Source organism: Acanthisitta chloris, unplaced genomic scaffold (assembly GCF_000695815.1).
Source record: "Acanthisitta chloris isolate BGI_N310 unplaced genomic scaffold, ASM69581v1 scaffold9926, whole genome shotgun sequence".
NCBI classification, from domain to species: Eukaryota; Metazoa; Chordata; class Aves; order Passeriformes; family Acanthisittidae; genus Acanthisitta; species Acanthisitta chloris.
In genome coordinates this window covers 1732-26770 of record NW_008677607.1, presented here as the reverse complement: position 1 = coordinate 26770, position 25039 = coordinate 1732, and the positions used below count along the sequence as shown (strand labels likewise).

The window sequence follows — 25039 nt, the reverse complement described above, 5'->3', positions numbered from 1 at the left end:
GGAATGCCCATAAATAGCCTCAAGCAAAAAAAAGTTATTCCAATTATTTTAGCTAATCCACCAGCAAAGCAATCTGTGCAAATAGGTACTTTTCTACTTACTCACTTTAAAATCTTCAGTCGAGTGAAAAGTGATGAAGCAATGAAAACATCCATATTAGCAAAATATTGCTTTCGTATTACTAGAGAAAACTTGATTTCAGTCCTTGAAGAGTTCAATTAACCCTCTCTGCCAGTTAACTGGGACAGGGAGAGCACAACTCCACCCGCCCCTTGCCGTGCCACCAGGCTCCTCCAGCGCAGGGAGCAGCACATTCACAGCTGCTTATCCTGGTCTGGGGCGACTAAACAAACCTTCCTGGGAGAACTGAATGATTTCACTCGCATAAAAGGAAAATTCAAGAAACAGTGGGTTTCACCTTGAGGGGTTGATGGAATACTCCTAACGCGTTTGCAAAAGATAACTAAGAAATCGAGGCAGTTAGGACTAGGCTCCAGTTGGCTATCCTAAAACTAAAACTGCTAGAATGAAAACAACTTGAACATGAGCTGAATTCAGTTTCTCTAATGTACTGTTTATACACAGCCGTGAATTCCACGCATGTGCCAATGCTTACAGGAAACCAATTTCTTAATATGTATCCTGTTCTGGACTTGAAAGGATGTTTAATGCAAACCATTCTTTCACCTGAAACTTTTTTTCAAATAAATGTTGCTGCAAACCTCAAATTCATAACCAAAAATAAGACTACCATAATCACTAGGAACAACATTATTGAATTCTACCTTGCAACATAGGAAGCCACTGAATATCCTTGTTATTAATTGCCACTATTAGAGCAAACCCCAAAGAGAACATGCTCAGTATCTCCAACATTCCTTTCTAAACTGCTTTGCTGAATCTATGTCCACTGGGAAATATCAGACTCAATTTATACATGTTGCCAAACAGCAAGAGTAACTCATGCAATTTGGAAGCCTTTCTGTCATAAATTAGAGAGGGTAAACAATTGCAGAAAAAAGTTCTTTACAGGTCTCCCAAGTTCCGTTACGGTTTCCTGTCGTTCTGAATCACAAGAAACTGAAGTTCTTTTCACTTCTGATCCCAGCATGAGCATAATTTTATAGATCGTATCAAGTGTTTAATTATACAAAAATCATAAAATTAGTTTTCAACTGATTAATATGCCACTAAATTTTTCAGCTCCCGAATATGTAAATATTATTTGCTAATTAAGTTTTAAGTACATGTCTTCAGTGCAAAGGGCAGTAAAAAGTTTTCATTTTGCAGCTATGAAGATCAAAGCTAAGGCTCAGCAATCACTCTAAATACACTTAGAACAGTAAATTCAAATCCTGATTTTGTTAAAAACTAAAACCTTGGTTTGGTTAACCTGTCAGGTGCAAACTAACAGAAGCTTTTCTAACAATGAAGCTATACAAGTAAAATCTGACAATACTTGAAACATGTCAGTGATGGAAGAATCCCTCCATCCCACAGCTCTCAGCCCTAGCTTCAGCGTATGCTGACTCTGCTTCTCAACTCCACTTCCCACAGCTCTCAGCCCTAGCTTCAGCATATGCTGACTCTGCTTCTCAACTCTACCTGGAAGTCATGGCATGTAAACCCCTAGAGCAGTGCTGGTGAGGGCAGAGACTAGCTTTGTGCACAGATGATTCCAATACTAACACTAAGTGTTCTTTTATATCATCACCCATCAGAGCCATGATTCATATTCAAATGCAACTCCTCCACACTACATGATTAAAACCTTTGAATTTCAGCACTCTACCTCAACGCACATTTCCTAAGAAGCAGGAAGAGATCATATACACAGATTATACATCTAAAGTGACAAAACCAAAATTCTTACCTTTTAGAAGAGCTACTTTAGCAATAGGTTCGTTTAGATCTTGGTCATCCATCTGAGCATCTGAAAAGCAAAGCCCACACCTTTCAGAGAGCAAGTAGACTGCAGACAATTTTCACATACACATTCTTTATGCAGAGAGAAGCTTTTGCATTCTTCTCACTTTACGAGAGTTAATTATGAAGCTGCAAAACAGATAATACTGCTCTAAAGCTTATATCTGACTCTGCATATTACACTCCAGTCTTTTTAGAAAACGGTCATGATTAATTAAGTGATTTAATTCAAACTATGAGATGTTAGAGAAAGATGTTACAGAAACCTCAGTTAAACTCTTACCTGTAGTGTCGTCGCTGCTTTTTTCCTTGCTTGGGCTAAGAGTGTCTGACAAATCATTCGATTCTTTGACCCGTCCTTGATTCTCTGTCAGAGACAAGGAAAAGCAACTGCAATCAGTAAATGCTTTGTTCATCATTTCTTCTATACACCTAACTACTGCTAAACTACAATACAGAACAACTTGGTTCAAGAAATGGTTAAAAACCTGATGGTTGTTACTGCTCTGCAAGTCTGTGCTAAAATGGATTGCGCATCCCTGAGGTCATGAATCCAGCCCAGCATCTAGCAGGGGATGCAATTGCCTCCTGCTCAGCTTGAACTTGGGCTACGGCTGTACTGCTGCCAGCTGGAACTGAGCAAACGCTGATTCAACCAGCAAACAAATAAGAAAAGAAAACTAGAACAACACAGATACTGTAGCAAGTCAGAAAGGATGTGTTGTTAAGGATGAAACTGTGCTTCAGTATTTTGGACAAATAAAATAATAGTAACAATTCTTGTACATACTGTACTGCTAAAAACAAGTGTGGCACGAACCATTAAAGAGTCTCAGCAATACAAATTAATATGCTACTTTCTAGTAAGAATTTTCAGTCCAGATTGTATTACAAGAAACCGGTGTATGTTCTGTCCACCAAAAAATACCTTCATGAAGCACCTGTTCATGCATAATTCACCACATTATTACATTCAGCTTAGTGAAGCCACACAGTTATTTTTGGTTTGGCTTGCTATTTTTTCCCCCCAGTTCTAGATTTTTAATGAAGATGAGAGATTTTCAAAATATGAGGGGACTTAATTAGACCAGTGCATCCTTTTCCCACAGAGAATCATCTCTGACTCAAAGCCAAAATATTTCATGTGGCTGAAATTTTTTTTTACATTTTTTTTTTTTAAAGAATAATTGTGGTTTAGTTCTGATGAGTCCATTAAAGAGCGACACATCATCTCTGGCATGGGCTAACCCAGCAGGTCTGTCAGCAAGGAGCCATGTCACCACCATGCAGGTGAGGTTATGCAGAATGAAATCTTTCTTGGCTGACTATTGATAGCCTTGGTTTGACAGCATTGCTGCCATCTGCAGATCAGCAGAGGTTTCCTCTGAGTCTCACGTTCCAGGTAGAGGATACATATAAAAAAGGTGTCAGCACAACATTCCCAGTACACAGACTTCACTTCTACCATACATGCAGGAAAGCACAGTGAACACAAATAATGTCACGACATATAGATAATGTACATGCAACAAATAAATACCAGGACATGGGAAGAAAGAAGCACAGCAATAAATAAATCAAGGGTTAGTATATGAAAGAAACAAAAAACAGAGTAATGAAAAAGGTCTCTAAAAAAAACCCAAGAGAACAAAAATAACTCAATTCTCTCAAAACGAAGTGGAAAGTGAAGACAACCTCTGCACCTACATGGGGAAATGAGCAAGATGACAAAAGAGGTTAATAGAAAACAAAACCAAACCAAACCAAAAACAAAACACAAAGAGGCTTCCTTCATCCAGCATGAGAAGTTTTCTATCTCTGTGCCAGAATAACATCCACTTGTACATGAAGCAGAAGGCAGCAAATACAAACAAAGCAGGTGATGAAGTGCCAGACTTTTCCCATCCTAGTGCAACCGAAATCACTGGAGAGGAGGGAGGGGAATAGCACCTGTACACTTAAAGCATATTAGGGGTTCAGTCCTGGCAGCTATTCCAAACAGAACTCCCTTGACTTCAGCTGACTTCCACGTCCATAAAGCCTAAAGTAGTTAAAAACTTGCTGTTTGGGGCTGGTTCTTTGCTAAAACAAAAAGGTATTTTCCTACTTTCAGGAATAAGGTTTTTAACTAATATCTATGGATGCTACAAATCAAAGCAATTTACATGCATCATACAGACCCAAGCCCAGAGGTCTGCCATTAAAACTGTAATAATTACTAAACCAAGCAATACATCCTTTTTACAATAATAAGAAAAGTATAACCAAAAAGCCTCACCCATGTCAATTATACCAGTGGCCGATCCAGAAGTGCTAAGCTGAGCAGTATCAGTATCCAACTAACTTTACCATATCTGGGCATCCATGGAAAAACAGCTTTCCTGCTCTGTGCAAAATGGGAGGAACAGTGCAAGCTCCAAGCACTGAATTAATTCTCTCTCCCCCACCTCCCCCTCAAACTTCCCTCCCACCCAACCGTGAATACATCAGCTTCTGCCTCCCTCTTATCCACCTCCTCTGAAACAGGGCACAAGATTAGGCACCAGGGGAAAGATGCATCAGTGCCTACATGTGGAACAGCAGCAGCCAAAAAGAAGTGATTTAGAGACCTGCTTCCTAGTCTGGAACCAGAGTCATAAGCACAAAACTCTTTCCTGTACTATATTATTTCACAGCAGTTGTTCCTATTTCCCGTAATAAAACTGAGCTGAATAAATATAGCCGAAGTGATGAAGTATATTAAAATGTGTTGACATCATACTTACTTGATGAGTTAGAATATATTACCAAACACCAAAAATAGCTCATGGCTTTGCAATACAAGTGGCATGCAAGTGTTACGTTACAGTTATTGTATGCATTCTTCAGCCAAATATGGCACCTTGTCTATAGCTTCCTCACACACAGGCACCGATGAAAGGTGCAATGCCATACATTAAGAGAAGAGAAAATAAATTAAAATGCCTCTAAAGCACTGGAACGTGTAATAAGCTAACATTTGTTCAACACAACAACACTTTGCAAAAGGACAGAGGGTGAAGAGATGAGTTAGTATGTCTAGACATCATAAAAAAGCTACAAAAGAGGAGTCAGCCAACAAGTCCAAACAACTTACATTATGAGACACCTGGGAAATACTGATCTGCACACTATGCAGCATTCCTGATTTTTGCACTGCAAGATAAGGATGACTCTTCCTTGACAAGATAAGTCTTTTCTAATTAGCTCCTTCAATTTTACTTGCTTTACACATTAGAGAAAAGAATTGGAGATGCACAAATCTATTTCATTTGGAAAAGGCACATTTAGGAGGTTAATACTTGTTTTCAAGTTATGAGGGTGTAAGTTAGAAAACAGTCAAATTAAAATACACTTTTATTTAAAACTTAAAATGAGCCTAAACATTATTTCTATTTAGCTCTAAAATAAAACCAAAGTCCTGTTTGAAATTTAAGCAGGAACTAAAGCTTTAATTCAATCTATAAAAAGTAGCACATTTTTAGCTTTTTTTAAAAAATGCACATTCAGGAAAGAACTCTGTCAATACTGAGACTAGCATTGTCTTCATAACTTGTTTCCATTAAATCTTTTTACCCTACAATTGCATTTGGGGCAGAGTTCAGTAAACACTATACCTCCCCTTGACTGAAGTTCTTCTCCAACGCACATTGAATCAAAGCTCAAACTGTTAGTTTAACACAGAACATGCACCGAGGTGACACACAAAGCATGCTTCAGAAACTGTTAAGTAATCCAGAAGTCTAACCTTTCAAAAGCTTTGTTTCTTCCACTTTGGTTAGATGTCCTTCATCTATGATCTTGTCTGCCAAACAAAATAAGTGTTACTTTCCAAGCTCAAATTTAACAAGCTTTTCCCTGCACGCATCTACGTAGAACACATTCCATGACCAAATTAAAAGCTGATAATGTTACTTCCTACTCAGGCTTGAACAAAAACTTTATTCTGGCACAGAATAATGAAACAGAGCACACAAGCCTACCGGAACTGTGATACAGTGCATCATTATTTCTCCTGCAATTTATTAACTTACATAATGCTTCAGTTCACTAATGAGAACTTAGGAAAATTAGTTTTACCTACTTCTTCTAAAAAGAGATATAACTGGAAACAATAAATAATTCATACATTTCTCACATTCTAGTCATCAAAAAAGGAATTCTAAGAGCTGGTTGCCTTAAATAGGTACCACCCAATACAGCACAACTCTGGAAAGATACCACAGTACAACAGCAAGAGAAGCTCCTTCCACATCACAACTGCTTGAACAGTGCCTGTGAAAGGTGCACAGAAACAACCTTTCTTAGCTTAAAACTTTCAAGTGACCTGCACAAGCTTCAACTGAGGTTTCATATAAAGTCTACTTTAGGGAAATCTACTCATGTATGTCAGGTGCATGAAAACCTACAAAGTAGAACTTGAGACTAGATTGCTAACTTCATCTTAACTCTAGCTAAGACATGAAGGCAAACAGTAAGACCAAGGGAAGAACAGGTTTGCACTAATCAAAGACAGTAAAACAACTACTGAACCATTGATTTCTTTTTTTCGGATGAGAGCTCATTATTTCACATTCCTTATGAAGCAGCTAGAGATGGCAGCATACGAAATGATCGAGGGTCACATCTTACAGGTCACATCCTCAATTTCTGTGCAGTAGATCTGGCAATTTAGACCACATTGAAAGCTGAAAAACCCCCCCATTCCCTCCCAAACATCGGGCCTGAAGCTGCTTCTGCCTCCCTTCTGTGCTCTCCCTGCCAGATCCTGATAACCAGGCAAGGAACCGAGTTTGCCAGTTAGTCCATGTGCTGTTAACAGTAAGTGAGACAGCGGAGCCTGGATGCACAGCACAAACAGGAGAGTTCAGATTAAAGAAGCTGGATGAGAGTAAATCCTTTTCAAACTTCTCACTCAAAAAAAATAAAATAGTGAGCTTTAGTACGCAATTCCAGCTTTGAGGAGCTCTGAAGATTAACAGGTCTCTGTACTCCTCCCATGGTATGTTGCTATAATCATGACAATCTAAGGACAGATGCAGGACAAGACTTGTAAGGAGGTATCTTTTTCAACCCTAGACAAGCTTTCAGAGGAAAAAACCCTGAGGTCTGTAGAATGGTTTGCATGGTCAAAAGGTTGTCCCTTCCTCTTCCCTCTCCCACAGCCAAATAAACCAATCTAAAAGAGATATTCCCTCCATCTACTTTTACCTACAAATACTGGCCTGCATTCCTGTAATATTTAACTGATACTGCTTCAGAAACACACTGAACAGCACACTGGATTTTCAGGATTGGCTTCAGGTCTCAAGCAACTGGAGGAGATCACTCATCATCCAAGTTCAGAACAGCCTCAGGTTCCTCAGAGCTGGAGAGAATGACTGTCCCTAGACCGAGGAAGGCACTGTGGAGGGAATCAGGTTACTGCAGCCACGAGTCAGGAGTTTCTGAGTGACATCATGAGCCTCTTTCATTTAAAAATAAAATAAATCTAAATAAAAGTCTTCATATATGATTATTCCAGGACTCAGCTGAGGCTGGAAGGGGGTGGAGGAAGGCAGCCAGAAAAAGCTGAAGAATTCTGCCCATAGAAACAAAAAAAAATAGCTGAATGCAAAAACCATACAAAGCAGCTACCAGCTGCTTGACCTGAAGAGGTAACACCTCATCTGTCCTAGACTGCTGGCTTAAAATAGGCTCCTGTAATCAGTTTACAGAGGAAACCTTAGCATTACAAATTGATGGTTCTTAGAGCTTTCCAATTCAGTAAGTGCTAAAACCAGAATAATTACAGCACAAACCAGAGACACAAGTCTTGACACAGAAGTCTTCAGAACTCAAACTTTTGCCTCAGCTCTTTACACTCAATTCTCATGACTAAAAGAAACTGCAGGCGTCTATCTGTCTTCATTGCCATCGTGGTTTACTGTCTTCTAGGGTCCATTCCTGATTTCACCATTGTACCAAAGGTTTCTTCTTGACACTATTTCTGCAGCAAAGACCTCCAGCAGCAGCACAGTGCCCTGGCCCAGGGTGCCCCAAAGCTGGCACAGCCAGTGATTTTCACTTGGTGACCGACACCTCTTCTAACAGAGCCACTGAGCATTCTCTGTGGTTCACGAGTGCTACCACTAGTGTATTTCAAAGCCAACAAAAAAAGTTTATTTCAGCATGCTGGTGTGTATTTAGATAATAAACAGCAAATTGGCCGTTAGTATCACTGAACTACATAAAATCTTATTTGCCACTAAAAATGGCAGAATTCAGATAACAATCAGCAAGTAAAAGGCACAGATACATCTGCTTTAAAACACTTTTTTTCAGATCTCTGCATCTTTTCATATTACTATTTTGGAAAAATTCATAAACCAGACTGATTTTTAAATCAATTCATGTTTTCCCTGCATCAAGGCATGCAATTTTGGCTACCAAACTATAAATTACAGTGAGGATCCTATCTTTAATTTCTGGCACAAAAGAACATGATCTTTCAGGCTATTCAGTCACGACTTAACATATAAAAAATAATAGTTTTTACTGGAACAATCTCCCGTGAAGTTGAGCTTTCAGTTCATCTATAAGACAGTCCATATTTCCTTTTGCTGATGAATGCAGCTCAGGGGCAGCTTCCTTCAGGTTTCTAGGCATTTCCTTTCACTCTAATTTAAGAACTCCTTTTTAGATTTAGGTTTCCCATCACTATGTGCAATATAATAGCTAAGATCTGTTAACATTACAATTAGCACTTAAGTAACAAGCCCCAATACATTTATGGTTTGGTATCAAAATAGTCTTTCAAGAAGGTCAGTTCTGAAAAGCAATAAAAGAAAACCTGCACCTCCACACAGACATCTCAACCATCTGAAAAAATGCAATACCGAACAGCTTTAACTTTACTTGCCACCTGCAGGTCAAATAGAAATTCATGGAAAAGTTAAAAGCCACCATTAATCCATCCAAAAACTACTAACAATAAATTTTTAAAAATCAGCTTAGTAAAAACGAAAAACGTGATTTGCAAAAATCACAAAAGAAAGGAAAAAATAAGGACACAAATAAAGAAGGGTTAGATTGGAGTGAAAGAGAGGAAGCTACCAGGGCACCAGATCTCACTTTCGTTACACATCCTCACCATTTCTGGTAATGACTCATATCATGTACTAAGCAAAAAGCAGCACCATGACTTTCAGCAGTGGTTACTGAAAAGAAAAAAAGCTATGGAATGAGCAACAAGTGAACTGTAAGTAATGATCTGAAAGTAACAGACTTCCCAGATCATTCAGAGCCAGATTTCAGAACGTTCTACAGGTATTGCAGATCAGGACACATTACTGGATGATATGATGAGCCACCTTCTGCTTAAAAAATTACTAAAAACATCTTTAAAACCCTACAGAAGCTGGGCTTTACAAATACTACTACCCAAGTTCAGCATCCAAGCTACACTGCAACTAAGATTTTAGTGTCCTGTTACTTCTGCCCCACCAAAATTTGTAGCTTTACTGCCTCAAGAGGTCTTATTGCTCTCAGGTGATGAACACTTTCAAGTCTTACACCTCCACAGCCTCTGTTTGTATAGACTATTAGATTTCTAAATCTAGTTTTCCCTCGTGTGCCATCCTACATACTCCACTTCCTTAACTCAACCTGGTTTTCCACAATTCTCTGCTTGTGCTTTCCCAATTTAAGTGCTTCTTCCCCAGAACTGTGCAGATGTACACTTTACTCACTGCACCAGCACACCAAGTCAGAACCTTCTCTTCTAGACAAACTGTATGGTTGTCTCAATTCTGTCTTTTTAGATTTCTTTTATGATTTGCGGATCCTGCAGTTTTAATTCCTCTGCTTTTATTACAAAACAGTAAACCCTACACAACACAACTGGAATGAGTGACTTCTGTTTCTGGGGAGTTTATTGTATTATTGTTTTTTAAGTCATAAACCTGCTCCACTCTCAAACCTCTGGGCAAAAACCAACATGGCATCATGTGATGAACTACTCCAAACGCTCAATGCTACATGGAGCACAGAACAGGAGTAGGACTGAAGGGCAATGCTCACATGCAAAAGGAAAGTAACAGATCCTGCAGTTTGCAGGTTTTAACCTCGTGCTATTGTCAGGCCTGACTATACATATTTGAGTTTGGAAAAGACAAATTTTCAGTCCAAGAATAAATACAGGAGCTGCTGATTTGGAATCTTTCCTTGTTCTTGATGCAATAGTAAAAACTTAGACTGCCACAAAAAATTGCAAAATACTGAATCCATTGAAGTCATAATCATTCTTTCAGAAGTGAAGCAACTGAAGCCTTGCAGAGTCTTCATTTAGCTTTTAATCTCCCAAGAAAGAGGAGGCATAAATCCATTAATCTTTGTTTTACTCTTGTAACTACATCGAACACATCTTGGAAACTGACTAGATACTGATCATCACTTTTCCTTCTCAATAGTGACAAGACTGATCACATTCAGTTTGCAGAGGTGATACGAATCTAAGTTTTGCTAAAATAGGTTAACACCCAGACAATGAAAACAGGCAACCAATTTGTATTTGAACATCACTCAGTGTGCTGTTCATGCTCAGTCTAGACAAAAAAATGTTTACTCAAACACTTCATTTTTAGGTACTGAATAAAAAGGATCTACACAAGATCTTTGCAAAATTTGGAATTATTTTCAACTGCAGCCTGACAAACAGGTACCAGTCATTCGTTTTGCAAAATAAACATTTTTCAGCTAAATAAAGTTGACATTTTCCTAGATAGACATCAGCAGTATCACATCATTCAGCTTATAGTGCTGTAATCTGTATCACAAGCAGTAAAGTCAAACAAGTCTGTTACACTTCCTTGTCGACATTTAAGAGACAAGAGTCAAAAAAGATATTGTCTTATTTCTGCTTTTAAATGCTTCTCTGCTCAACATTAGGTACATGAGTTCTATAGACTCCTCAGTAAAAAAACCAATTCTTTATGCTACGAAGCAGTTTTCTTTCAAATTTAATAGCACTTTTCTCTCTTCATTCTAATGACATTTTTCTCTCAGACAAAATGTATTAACATCTTAGGGTTCTCTTTTTAATTAAAGAAATTGAAACTTTAATAGCAGACAATACTGTTTCATTACTCATTTTCAAAGCCAATTGCCTGGATAAACATGTTTCACGTTGCAGAGTAACACACCTTTCTAAAGACTGGTATTGTATATTTACTGCATATTTTTCTTCAAGCAATCTCTTGGATTTCCACCAAAAAACTATGGACTTGTTTGCCTTTTTGTTCTTTGCAACAACTAATCTGAAGAACGTGCAAGGCCTTTGATTCAGATAAACTACAGATATTTGACAAGGCATCATTACATTACCTTCTCTCTGTCCTACTGCTGCATGTGACGTTTGCTTAAACTGACAGTGTTAGGATTCGAACTCAATTTGCAACAGGTGAAAAGTGGCACTCAGCTTTAAACATCATGTGGCAACATCAAGACCCTTCTGTTGGTCAGGGCACAACAAGAGATTAACTGCTAAGGAAAGATGATGTGACCATCACTTTACAAGGGCAAAGATATCCTCTCACTGCTACTACAGACACCACAATGCCACAACTCCATGCTTAGAAAATTTCTGCTACTACAGAAATATCAAATAGTAACTGACAAATTCTGGGTTTTATCCACCTTTTCTGGGTTTTCTGTCGTTTTTAAAGCAAATGTGAACACTCTTGTACTCACTCTGACATTCTATGAACTGATGGATAAAAGTGCAGTCCCCTCCACTCTTTGAAAGAAAGTGCTCTGGTAGAGAAAGAAACACTTCAGTTTATATCTTCTTATAATTTTCAAATTGATGCAACAAAAAATTTGAAAGGCATATTAACAGTATTTGTAATTCTGTATTTACAGTGAACTTTTGAAATCTGAGTTAATATGCAAGCAGACAAGACACAAAACTGAAATGGCATCTGAGTGATACTAGGAAACTCATTACTCTTTTGAACTGATAAGAAGATAGAAGTACTTCAACTGCATTTTCAAAAGAAACATGTATCTAGCCTATAATCTTCAGCATTTTTATTAGCTTTAAAAAAATCTAGCAAATTTTTCATTAGTCTTCATGTTGATTCTTCATACCTAGTACCCTCTTGGATTAAAAACATTTATTTTCAGTGTTGTTGAATATCTCCCTTCACATTTTCAACAGTTCTGCTGCACAGAAGCAACAATTTTTGGAAGGACAGTTCTACATTAGAGATCCTAAAACTGGGCTCAATTCTCAGGTTTACTCAAGTCCTTCTATGTGACCTTGCTCAGCTCCCAACTCCATCAGAATCCTACACGTCTTCAGGTGTAAAGGTGCTAACACTTCCTTTCTGAAGAACCTCCAAACTCCTTTAACCAAGACTCCAGCAGACTGAAAGAGCTGCTTTTAGTAGAAACCTGCAGAATGTGGTACATTCTAACCAAACTGTTCAATCATTAGCTCTGCCATCAGAAGTTCAGCTGCAGTACTAAGCTTTACTAGATTTCGAAGTTGCTCTACAAAGTGAACTTCTCTTCTAACCCACAAGGACAAGGCTCTTAAAAGGCAGCAGCATGGCTGTAACATTTATTTTCTCTATCTAAACTTTATTTTCCTTTCTACATGACCCTCTAAGTGACTGTGTACGAATTTCTCATTTTTCTTTGGCTCACAAAATCTAAAGATGAAAGCCCAGTGTGGTGCAACTAACTGAGAAAACCACTACTTTTTGAAGCAATTTAGCTGTACACAACTTTTATTGGGGGGTTGATTTATAAGTAAGTTCCTCTCTTCTGCACCAGATTTTCCATATGTGCAATGAGAGAAAATTAATGCCTAACCATCATCATCTGAATGCATTTGGTTACCAAAAGCCTCTAGACTACAATATGAGTTCTTAGCTCCTCTGCTCTGAATACAGCTCTTGAATGCTGTGGACAGCCACAGAAGAAAGTACTGTAAACCCCTTATTCTTGCCAGATACTGTGCCTTTGTACACACCCTGAGGACTTGACCTGAAACCATACTGATTTTTCATGGTTTTACAGTCTTCCTCTTTCATTGCCAAAGTTGCTCAATCTGCCATTATAAACCCCAAATTCTTAGCCCTTCTAAAATAATTGAAGAATACTTGGTGAAAAAAACCAACCCAGCACTAACTGCCTCCTGTTACTTTTCAGAGAAAAAAATCCATAATCTGGCAGAGCAAATTACTGTCCATCTGTCACACGAGAGCTAGAGACAGAACCAGCAGACACAGAAAGGCACAGACTGTCATGAAGAGAACACAGGGCAGGAAGCTGTAAAATGCCAGAGAAATGTGGATGGACCAGGTATGGCAGAAAGGCAGAGGAATGTGGTACAACCAACAGAATAATGGAAAACTAGGCTAAAATCTAGAATAACAAAATAGCATGGTATGTGCATGACAGAAAAGGGTGACACTGTATAAACACACCAAAAGACCACCTGGATGAGCAGTTACAGGTTTTCTGTGTTCATAAAGAAAAAGAAATTGGCAAACAGCTTCCTAAAACCTTCAGGTTTAAGCACAAGTTGCACTGTTACTCGTAGGATAGATGAATCTATCTTGTCATGCATCCTTACAGATGACATTGACTCTTATGCAACCCAAAGTAAGTCAAACAGGGATTGCTGCTTGGACTGTCACAAAATCAGTGAGTATTAGTGACAATGACGTTTGTTATAATCACATAATGATTAATTCAATTAATTAATTGACAAAGTGTTTGTTTAAAAAATACTATCTCTACTATGATGTTATCCATTTTTTCCTCTATAAAACAATTTATATTTGAGTAAAAGTTGTTTCAAATTACCTCTAGGCTACTTTTGCTCAGAGTATTGCAAGCTTTTTTAATAACCTCTAACAGCCTAAGCTTCAAAGTCTTTTTATTGTTTACACAATTAGAATGAAGAGTCACTATCCTGATATACTTCAGTTTTGTCTTGTAAAGAAGTTAAGTTTTGTGGGGTGGAAGTTTTTTAAAAAATAAAAGCAAGTTTATTACTTAACCTTTGTATCATGCATTAAGAGTACTTGAGCTGAAGTACTGAGAAAGACAAAAGGAACCTTAAAAAACCATACTGATTTTTCATGGTTTTACAGTCTTCCTCTTTCATTGCCAAAGTTGCTCAATCTGCATTATAAACCCTAACTACCAACTAAAATTAAGCATCAGCAAGATAGATCAATCTATCTAAAAATAAACCATGGCAGTTCAGAGAACTGGGAACAGACATTAGGTGTTGTGCTTGCTAACCTCAGCATGCACCAAGCGAAGTGCCTACAAAGCTAAGACACGAAGGGATAACTAGCAGTCTTGGATTAAGGGGAGGTTTTGCTACAGTTCCCGTGGGTGTTAATTGTGACATAGCCTTATGGTCCTTACTTGGAGCAGGAGCAGAGATCTGTTTAACTTTTTGTTTTGCTGTTGGTCTCCCTAGTTAAGAACTTCTTAATTTACAAATATGCGTAGAGAACTTCAAAAATGTTGTTCCAAAAATATACACAGTAATCCTTAAACACTGTGAATATTAGTTAAAACCATGAGTTCTCTATAGAGGTGGCCCAGTCTTCCAACTAGTACAACCACCATTCCTCAGACCACAGAAGAAAGCATATCAAGGAAAAAATTAAATTTTACATAAGAGGACAAATATATCTCAGCCAATGAAACAGCTGAGTGAATCTGGAATCATAACTGGAATGCTCTTTCCTATATGTGATAATGGCCATATTCTTATCAGACAATTTTATCCAAAAAACTTCAAGTGTGTGTCAGGACACATCCGCTAAAATACTTGGCTTTAACTAAGTGGTCTTTAAAAACCACCATTGCTTAGATCAATCTATATTAATTGCTGTTTCCCATAAAACACTCATGAGCTTTAAAAAGTTAGTTTCCACTATTTATATACTTCATATATATCCGTATTTTTCATGTTAGAGAAATAAAAGTAGGCTGTGCTGACTTTACTTACCATACCCAATTTACTAGAAAAATGGTGTGTGTCTATGTGCTCAAGGGGAAATAAAATTAAGAGGAAAAACAGCCAGTGAGCTTTCCAATTTCTTGTGTCACAAGCCTGACATTGTTCAGGCGACTCCTACTGATCTCAGTGACAGCCCATCACAAACAAGTGAAAAAATAAAGACTACTTCCAAGTTGTTTCATGACATTTCATGGAATTTTCTAAAAACACCTAGACTGAAAGTCTAAGTAAAACAAAAATGCTGGTCAGTCGAGTGGAGAAATTCAATCTCATTTTTAAAGAGAATATTATTCAAAATAAAACTTGAGAGAACATTTTGAATTGTTCAACTTCAGACATCAACCATAAGACAAAAGGTAGCCTTGAGATACACTACCTTTCTCTGTGCTCCCATTAATTTTAGGTATGAAGTCATCAACTTGTATGCCTAGGATTAAGAAAGGGTATTATTTTGAAACCAAGAAAAAGGTTTTGGGTTTTGTTTCTTTATAAATACAGCATTGCAAAATGTATCTGGCTTTACATACTGCCTCTTCCTTTTAAGTCTCTCATCAAACAAACCAGGCAAAGTTTGATGTGTTTTGCTGCACTACAGATCATGTTCCTGTTTGTTCAGAAGGTTTACTGTTACTGTTTGTATAAAAGGTTACTGACATCCAAAGAATTACTGCCTATCACATACATAGATATTTTTAAATCCTTTTAGATACTTAAATACACATCTATAAACCCCTTCCAGGCCTGGGGGCTGAGGGCCCAGGCTGAGCCCAGCGCACACCACAGCAGCAGCGCCCTCTGCCGGCAACACGCCCCGCAGGGAACCCAGGACACTCAGAGCAAGAGCAACCACCACTGGGAGAACTGGGAAACAGAACTCTCCTGCCACACACTGAGACTACACAGTCATAATAACAAAAGTCATTGAACAGAAAATCCGGAAACCATCTTGAAACAAGAAACTGATCAGACCTACCTAAGCTGTTGTGTTCTTTAAGAGTTTTCTCTTGCAGATGTTCTAACCGTACTGTAAACAGAAGTCCAAGAAAAAGATATTTCACAGATTAAAAGAAAAATAAATAATCCAAGTTTCTTCCCCACTAGTGACTAACCTTGTAAAGCAGTGAGCCGCTCATTGGTGAAGTCATTATCAGCCTGCAAAGCTTCTATTTTTGCTTGAAGCTCTTGCTCTCTTTCTTCCATTTCATCTATTTTATGCTGCAATTCCTTTTTCTCAGCCAGTCCTTTCTGTTGGATTTCTTCTTGTCTTCCTTCTGCTACCTGCTCAAAAAGATGAAAAAAGTTCCCAAATCAAAATTAACATGTGAAAGAAACTCCTGGATGTTTATATAACCAAATGTACATAAGTAAACTTCTTTGCTAGTTACAGAAAAAATGCAAAATGTACTATTTTTTCCTAAAATTTTCATTTCAATTACAGTAAGAGAGAAAGAATCTCAAAATACCTTAACTAACTTTTGTCTGAGGAATGTAACTTGTACAGCAATAGTAAGAGGGCCCCCAAGAACTAAGTCTCTGAGCATCTCCTATCAGTCAAAACCCAAGAGCCCTTGAGAACTGGATGCACATTGCACAGATCAACCTGATTGAAAGCCACATATTTTCCTCGCTGGATCTCAGGATATAAGTTTCGAAGACTCTCCTCCCTCAAAGCCAGGCAATAAGTTACAGTTTTGATCCTTCTGTGTACACTCATCGTCATCAGTGATTAACTCAAGAATGGGAAACCATTTGCCGTAAAACCTGCAATTTCACATTTTAATTTGGAAAGAAGAATCTTCTGCCTGAGTTGCTGAACTAGGACTCAAAGAACCTAAACTTAAATTCCAGTACTTAGCCAAGACAACACTTCTCTCAGGTCCCCACAGATAACACCACTACCTTCCTCCTCCCTCAACTTCTACTTATCTAGACTGGAGACTCCTTGGGAACAGACTTTGTTGTAAAGTGATCATTCTCTTCTGCAGCATAAAGGACCTTCAAATACTTATATACTTAGACATTTAGTTTAACAACAAGCCTGATAGGACACAGCTATCCCCTGGAAGCTGAGCCATATCACTACACGGTGGGCCAGTTATGCTTGTAACTGCCCAAAGAACCAAAATGAAACACAATTCTATTTCAAATTCTTGTTCTCATTCCCATTACCTTTAAGATGTTTAGGTTGAAATTTATTTGTCTATGTAAAAGCAGCTGAATATGAAGTTTTGCACCACACATACGTTTTGGCTCCAAAACTATGGTAACTTTCAAAGTGAACAAAATGAGAACCTTTCTAGCAAGTTACCTAACTGATGACAGTTTCAAGTACAATAAAATTAAACAAAAAGAATATGCAAATCATTATATGCATCTTTCTATTCTTAACCTGTTGTTTAAAGTTTCTTAACCTTTTTGATTGCTACATTAGAAATACAATTGTATTTGTTGCATCCATCACAGTTTCAGTCAGATTAATTTCTGTCATTACCTTTAGCTTGTCAGAAAGATCTTTAATTTCATTTACAGCTCCATTGTACTTATTGGCTAATTCCCTTAATTCTTCCTGAGTCCGCTCATTCATTTCTTTCAGGTGTGTACATTCATCTTCTGTATTACTTAAACTTCTCTGTAAGACAAAATTATTATGCAATAAATAACAGAGAAAGAGAGACAGTAAAACTATCAAACACTGAAGATGATCTATTTTTACCAAGCAGTATAATGCAACTAATCATGTTTAGCTGCTTCGCTCCTAGTCATTAGTCACTAGTTCCAAGTCCTGGCAAAAACACTGTTACAAACCTCTAATGTTCTACTTAAGGAACAGATTATGTGAAATTATATTGCATTATATATGTGCAAAAAAACCAACCCCAAACCAAAAACCCAATAGGAGGTTATGCAGTTGTGATTAAAGAACTGAAGTGCGTGCTCCATCTCCCCCATTCTCTTCTGCCTTATGCTAAACTGTGAACGATTTATTATTATTTTCTAATTCAATGTAATTAACAGATTATATCATGCCTTTCTCCCAGCAAAGGAAGATTTAACACATTATAAGAGCCAAATGGCTTCAAGGAAGCATTCTAAATCTTTTTCTGCACTCCGTAATCTCCGTAATGTGCAAAGGCATCTAAACTAAGATCCCCTTACTCAAGAGGCAGCTGGATCTTCAGGAGGCAAGGAATGCTCCACAAGATTGCACCAGCTGGTGACAGCAGCACAACTAAATGGTATAGAGAGCTTCCTCATAGCTCAAGATTTCTTTCTCCATAAAATGCTTTTGGTCTTTTCTGGGGAAGTGCACACGTGGGGTGTGGGGTGTGCGGGAAGGGAACAAGCTCTGACTTAGTTCTCCTTCATGACCAAAACTCCTTTAAACAAAAGTGCATTCAAAACTACATAATTATTAAAGGACAACTTCAACCAGGAGCCAACGGTTCTTCTGTATGAAGAGCAAAGTATGTAGCAGGAAGCACTCAAGCTTTCTAAAGTTATATTAATATTTCTTCCCCAAGAGTCTAAGTGAAGAGGAACAAGCAGACTAAATGTCAGCACATTCTTCTCTTAGCATAGGAAAGGAGAAGAAAGCTAGAAGTAAACATAAAACTCCCATCCTTAACAAACCTGTCAAGAACTACTACAACATAAAAAGGTCTATTTAAATAGAAGCTCATAAGGTTATTTACTACAACATTGTTTCCTCTAAAAGCATGAAGAGAAGAGAGACTTTTTTCACTTAATTTGAAGTCTTATGAGACTTCTTGACCTAAGGGAACATAGCAAATAATGCTAAAGGAAAAAGAAAAAAAGACAGTAATGAGAGCCATTATAGGGACAGATATCTTTTTTGAAGACAGTGTCCAAAGCTGTCATTGTAAAAGCTCATTCTTCAGTGCACTCTGCAGGAGTGGTTAAACTTATGTTTCCATACATTTTACAGTTTCAACAAGGTCTCACAGCATTTTTTCTAAGGTATGTATGTCATTTCCCCCTCACTTATCTCCCACACACAGTAACTTCTGTGAGACAGCTTCATACATTTTGAAACCTGGTAGAAAAAGGAGTTGAATTAATAGTTTCCTATTAAATGTACAAAAATCCTAATATTGTCCAGTAAGAGAAATAACACTACTACTTATTATCCTGCAAGTGTCACAGTATAACAGATCCTGGTGTATTACAGGCAACAAAACAGAGACCTAAGTAGCAAGAGCTGTTTAACTATTTCAGCATTTCCAGAAGATGAGTACCTCCACTTCAGACAGTTTTCTGACCACTTCAATTTTCTCCTGGAGGACCCGCCTCAGGGACTCTTTGGCTGTTGTCTCATAGTTGTGTTTGTCTTCCTGCAATGCTATAAGCTCTTTTCGTATACTGTCTTCTGTTTGATTCTGCACATGTAAGGTAATTCAAACACAGAATATAAATTAGCATTTTGCTGATGCAATGTAACAGTGTTGCAAAGTCTGTTCTGTTAAAAAACATTTAGCAATTTCTGATAGATAAGAAAAAGTTATATACAAATCAGTGATCAAAGATGCTTGACATGACTGGGTGTAAAGCAGCTATTCTATGAAGTATATGTATAGCAGCACATGTTCAATGGTCAGTTTTGATTACAGGAAAATGATGAGGTTTTTTGGATACTGCTAAGACAATGTCAAGCCTCGGAGACCTACAGTTTGACAAACCAGAAACCTGTGAGGTCCCATATGAAAGATCTTAAACAGGACCTGCAGAGAAACTTCTTATAATGTAGATAGTTGAGAGGAAACAGAAACAAAATTAAAATTCCAGGCAGGCATAGGTGGCCTCAACAACAAACAGGGCAGGACATGCTTGTTACTGCAAACATCAGACAGCACTTGGACAATGACAGCAACAGACATTTATCCAGATTCCATGAAATACAGAGCAGATCTACAGTTTTCATGCTACTCAGATTATCAAAATTGCTCAGGCTCATTTCCGAAAGTTTATGTTCCAATTGCTTTCCTACAATCAGCTAATTTCAAAACACTTGCAAAGAGCTATCTTTCAGCATTCCTAACATTCACGTGAAGTACCCACCTTTGAACAAGCCTGTAACTGATTTCCCATAACCTCTAGTCTTGATAGCAGCCTGTCTTCATCTATTAAAGCCTAGCAAAACAGAAGTAACACCCTAGTATTAACATGTGCTTTATGCAATGCCAGTAGAGAACTAAAGACTTGCATTTTGTTGGAGTACTTACTACTAATGATTATCAAACTGGTACATGATCACTAAATTTAAACATTACCTTTTGTACAGTTTTAGAGAGTCACCATAAAGTTTTTATCATTTCTGCTGCTTTTCCCTTCTGATGGTTTGTAAATTAATAGATAGAATTTATATTCCACTGCATAGCTCAGCCCATAAGGAAAAGGATGCCTGTAGGTACCTGCCAACTAGTATCTGAAGCCTCTTGTGTGACAGCAAGTAGTCGCTGAAGGGTTGCCAGCTTCTGTTCCAACATTTGTTCCCGATGTAAGGCTTCCTGTGAAGAGAGAAGGCCACCAGTCAGTGCAGCTACAACAGCTCAGAAAATCACAAGCAACAGAAGAGAACACGAAATACAAGAAAAAAAGGAAATGTGAGTGGCAAACACTGTCACATATTCAAAACCATAACAAACCCATTGCATTTTATCCATCCACATATTTATTTGGGCATTTAATCAGAAGATTGCTATTCTATAACCTAAGGCTCCTGAAAACCTTAATTTGTCATGCATATGTTGCACATGCTGAGGACAAATCATTATTCATTCCAGGACTTCAAAATACTTTGTCTTTTGTCAATAAGTAACAGAACTATAGACACCAAAAGGCAGCTTGGCAGCTCCCATGCAATGGGCTGTTCACCCTCAAATCAGGTCACAAAAGAAAAATGCCAAGCAAGAACTACTATTTTTGTTTGATTTTTGGTTTATGACAGTGAGATAGAAGAGCATCTTCGTTAACAACTCCAGGATATGGAGAGTGAACAGATTGGTGAGTGACTATGTATTTGGCTTCCCAAGAAAGAGCATCTGCCTGAGCTGCTTCCTGCTATGTCAGCAAATACATAAAAGATAGTATCTATCTTAAAAACCTCAGCACTGATATGAATAAAATTTGCCATTATCAAACAAAAACGGGCAAAATAAGTCAGTAAAACCATACATAAATTAAACCTAGACAGAATTTACCAGTAAAAATGTTGTCATATCTTTACCGGAAAAATGATTTTATAATCCTTTCTAAAGAGTTTACTTGTACCTATAAGCACACACTGCAATGTGTTGCCATCTTGCAGTGTAACCCTTTTGGGACATGACATCTTAGGGGAAAAACACACCTAATAAAACTGACACAGAGGCAGGCACAGAAAGGCTGGTGATGCCAATGAGGAAGAAGAGTTGCCAGCACTGTCCCCTCCTTTATAGTTTCCAATAGATACAGGGACATAAATAGTCACAGTAAGAAATTACATTCACAGAAACAAACTACTTCTTGACACATGAAATGACCTCTTATGTTGCCTTTCTTTTGTTCTACCATAACTGCTCTATACATACACAGAATATCCACAGCAACAGATGCAATGGAAATATTGTGAGCAAAGGAAAATTGAGGGCAGCAAGGCAGGAGAAGAGAAAGGCCAGGAAAAGCAGGTACACGGCATTCAGGGAGTTTCTTTACAGGCAACTTTCATGTTTCTTTTATAAAAGACATAGCTTACACTGCTCATGCAAAACCCCAAACATTTACACAGAACTATACCATGTCCAAGTACAACATCTTTTACATTACTTCACTATAGAAAAGGTAGTTAAGTGCTTATTGTTTTTGTTTACACAACACAAGCCAAAGACAGACACAGACATAGAGAGCATAACATTTGTGTTTTGAACAAAGATTAACAATTTAGCCAAACTAAATGCTGTTGAGAGAGAACCTACTTGTAGATACTGTGAAAGCTGAAACAATTCCTGAGAATACATACTGGGAGTGTTAGCAGCAACCTGAAAGAGAAGATAAGTAAGAATCAGAATGGCTTTGGATTTTTCAATAAACTCAAATAATGCAATATTCACTTAAACCTAGTCATGAAGGTAAAATATAATCTGATACTAGCATTTTCATTCATTTATTGTTCTGTTATTATTTAGGCTTTGTTCTATTATGGACCTTCCCAGCTCAGGACTGAGGCCCCACTGTGTTTACTACTTTACAAGTTCTTGAACCACCAACACAGCAATGAGTTCAGAGCTCTTGTTACAGCTGAGATTAAACTGCCAAACAAGTAACAAGGGGCACAAAGGTGAAGTCATTCAACCTAAGGACACACAAATTGTGGGCTTTCAATTCAGTATCATTGCACACACACTTCAATTGCATGTTTCCTGCCGACACACCAGTCATCATCTTCATCATCCCCTTTTGTAAGACTCTATTTCAGATTTAAGGAACAGCTGTATTACCTTTAACCATACCTGAAACTGTTCTTGACTTGGGGGGAAGCTGGAGGTTGTTTTGGTAATTTTTTTTCTTTCCTAATTCACTGAAATAACTTTGAACTGTTTTCACACAATTATACCTACAGTCAGTCCCTCCTCAGAGTTTCTGCCCTTGCCCTGGATTCAGGCAACATGGACTGTTTTGAAATCTCAACTTAAACACAGTTTATAAACCCCTCAGGCTACAATTTCATGAATCAGTTTCTGCAGAAATTTTGTCCTTACGTTTAAAACTCCAATTCCAACCTATTTAAGTTAATCCTTCTTTTTAGAAGCTAAAGGAATGATCAGTTCCTGATCATTTTTCTCAGGCATATATCTACTAATAGCTTTCCCACACTACCCAAATTGAGTTTAAGAATTACACCTGACAACACTGACTCCATGACTCTGCAGGGAGCAACTCTGGCTATGCAACAGAAGCACAGAGGTCTGGTCTCTATCTTCCTTAGGAACATGACAAAGCACTTTCTAGACTGTGCAGTGCAACTTCTGCTCCATAAAAAAAACATGATACAAAGACAACAGACTTCATCCAAACACCAGATCATGAGCTACTCTGGGGTACCACTGAACAAACCAAATACCAAACTAGGCAAACCCAAGATACGTTGGCCTGTCACCTGTACCTGGAAATCAATCACCTCAGTATCAGTGGTTGGGTTCCAAAGCCCTGTTTCAGGGGCAACACTGGAAAAAGTCAATCTGCCTTCAAATATACACTGTAATACTGCATTACCTTCTCTAGCTTAAATGTCACTCGATATATTAAGCTACATAAAAATAGGCAGTAAAAAAAAAATTTCTAAATGTAACTGGACAGACTTAATTTCTTCATCCTTATAACACGTCAGAAAACAGCATGTGCTGGATAAGGCATAAACCAGCAAATCCCTAAATTACCTTGTCAACAGGACTTGGTAATGGAGCATGGATAACGCTGAAAAAAAAAAATTAAAGCGTGTGAACACAAAGAGCAGAATGGGAGTTCAAAACCCCAGACCATCCCCAGCCCTGTGCATTTAATCAAGATGCTTTATAGTTTTACGAGAAAAAAAATGAAGAGGTAATATACAAACACGTAAAACCAGTTAATAGCATGCTGAAAGACATTTTCAAAGTGACAGAACTATTCAAATTACAAATACAAGATCTATTCTACAAAATCTTTACCAACTTTTATTTCACTACTTACATAATTAGATTCTTTTGAAACTGATTTATTAAGATTTAAACCAATTCACAAGAAACCCCAATGAATATTACAGAGTGGGTACACTATTTCTGCTTACCAATTCAACAGAGGGAAGTAATATTTGGGAACTTACAGAATTTTGTACATTTCCACTAGAGAAAATGATGTATTTGCACATTTTGATCAAGACTAGAAATTTAAAACATTTCTACTATTTCTTATAACAGGACATGCAATTATATGGAGAATTTCCAATAATAATTCATTTTTACTTATCCTCCCAGAAGCAAAGACACATTAAAGCTTCATGCAAGTGTCTCTGGACACTAATGATAAAAGAATATTTAAATAAGCAATAAACAACATACGACTGCTGACAATGAAAAATGATCAACATTGTGTCACTTGTAAATGGCACTGGTGCAAACAAAATGTTTAAGTTTTTGGTTTCTATTACTCTGAAATTTTCTCCAAAATGTGCACACAACAGCAACATGTGTCAATCCTCAGCTGAGTTTGCACTAACTTCACTTCAGTAGATTTGATGTACCTTTAAAGGAGCAAAAATACTAACAGAGAATGAAAGAAAGAAGGCACGTGAATTGGCTCATCTGCTTTCTTTTTCCTTATATTCTTCTATTTCTAATACCCATTTCAGTAGACTAAACCACAGACAATGAGAAAAGCCCAACTTTAAAGAAGAAAAATGTTCTTATCGAGAACTCTGATATGCTTCATAGTCATCTTAATTTCTATAAGCAACAAGCAAATGAGATTTCTTTTCCATAATGCCTGCAAAGAACCATGCTCTCAGTCACTTGCTTTGCACAACCACAGGAAAACAAACTGTTCCTATGCTGATCTTAAACATCATATCCTTCACATCCTCATGACACAGTAGTTGAATTTTGCTACACATGAATACTTATTCTTACTCTGATCGCAATCGAGCTTCCATTCCATCTGGAAGGAACAGTTTGATTGTGGAGACTATACATCCATGGGTAACTGAAAAGAAACAAACACTAAGTCATCATGATTCATTACTATTTCATTCTAAATTCAGTGGTTAATGCTATAGTAACCAAGCAAACTGTCTGAAGAAACCCTGAGACAGGCAAAGAAGAGGCATTCAAACACCAGTGCCTGGGTCTGCCTTCTCAAACCTCCTCTGGAGACAGGAAACTTCAGCACTACAAACTTGAAGAGCTTATGCTGTGTACTTAGCCCTGGCTGTGTAGCAGTTCCAGTTCCTATTCTTCCACATGCAGCATTACCTGAGACGTGCCTTTACTACAGTAAGTCAAATAAGTTACTGGCATAATTTGCTCATAAAAT

The 25039-nt window shown here is 37.7% G+C and overlaps 1 protein-coding gene across 5 annotated transcripts in view; it reads right to left on the bottom strand.

The window, feature by feature from the left end:
• SLMAP (sarcolemma associated protein) overlaps positions 1-24705 on the bottom strand; it is a 44228-nt gene extending 19523 nt beyond the window's left edge. For 2 of the 5 annotated variants that reach the window (XM_009076568.1, XM_009076570.1), the window contains exons 1-13: positions 24637-24705; positions 23410-23446; positions 21949-22011; positions 20407-20502; positions 20054-20125; positions 19234-19374; positions 17469-17606; positions 16087-16255; positions 15951-16001; positions 15354-15404; positions 5693-5749; positions 2210-2293; positions 1874-1933 (exon numbers count right to left, since the gene is read on the bottom strand). In XM_009076568.1, the coding sequence (XP_009074816.1) occupies positions 1874-1933; positions 2210-2293; positions 5693-5749; positions 15354-15404; positions 15951-16001; positions 16087-16255; positions 17469-17606; positions 19234-19374; positions 20054-20125; positions 20407-20502; positions 21949-22011; positions 23410-23446; positions 24637-24659 (1042 nt within the window). In that variant the 5' untranslated portion in view covers positions 24660-24705. Of the gene's footprint in view, positions 1-1873; positions 1934-2209; positions 2294-5692; positions 5750-11673; positions 11737-15353; positions 15405-15950; positions 16002-16086; positions 16256-17468; positions 17607-19233; positions 19375-20053; positions 20126-20406; positions 20503-21948; positions 22012-23409; positions 23447-24636 lie in introns of all 5 variants that reach the window. The other 3 variants (XM_009076572.1, XM_009076573.1, XM_009076569.1) reach the window with 2 other exon arrangements.
• Between the last annotated feature and the right edge of the window lie 334 nt (positions 24706-25039).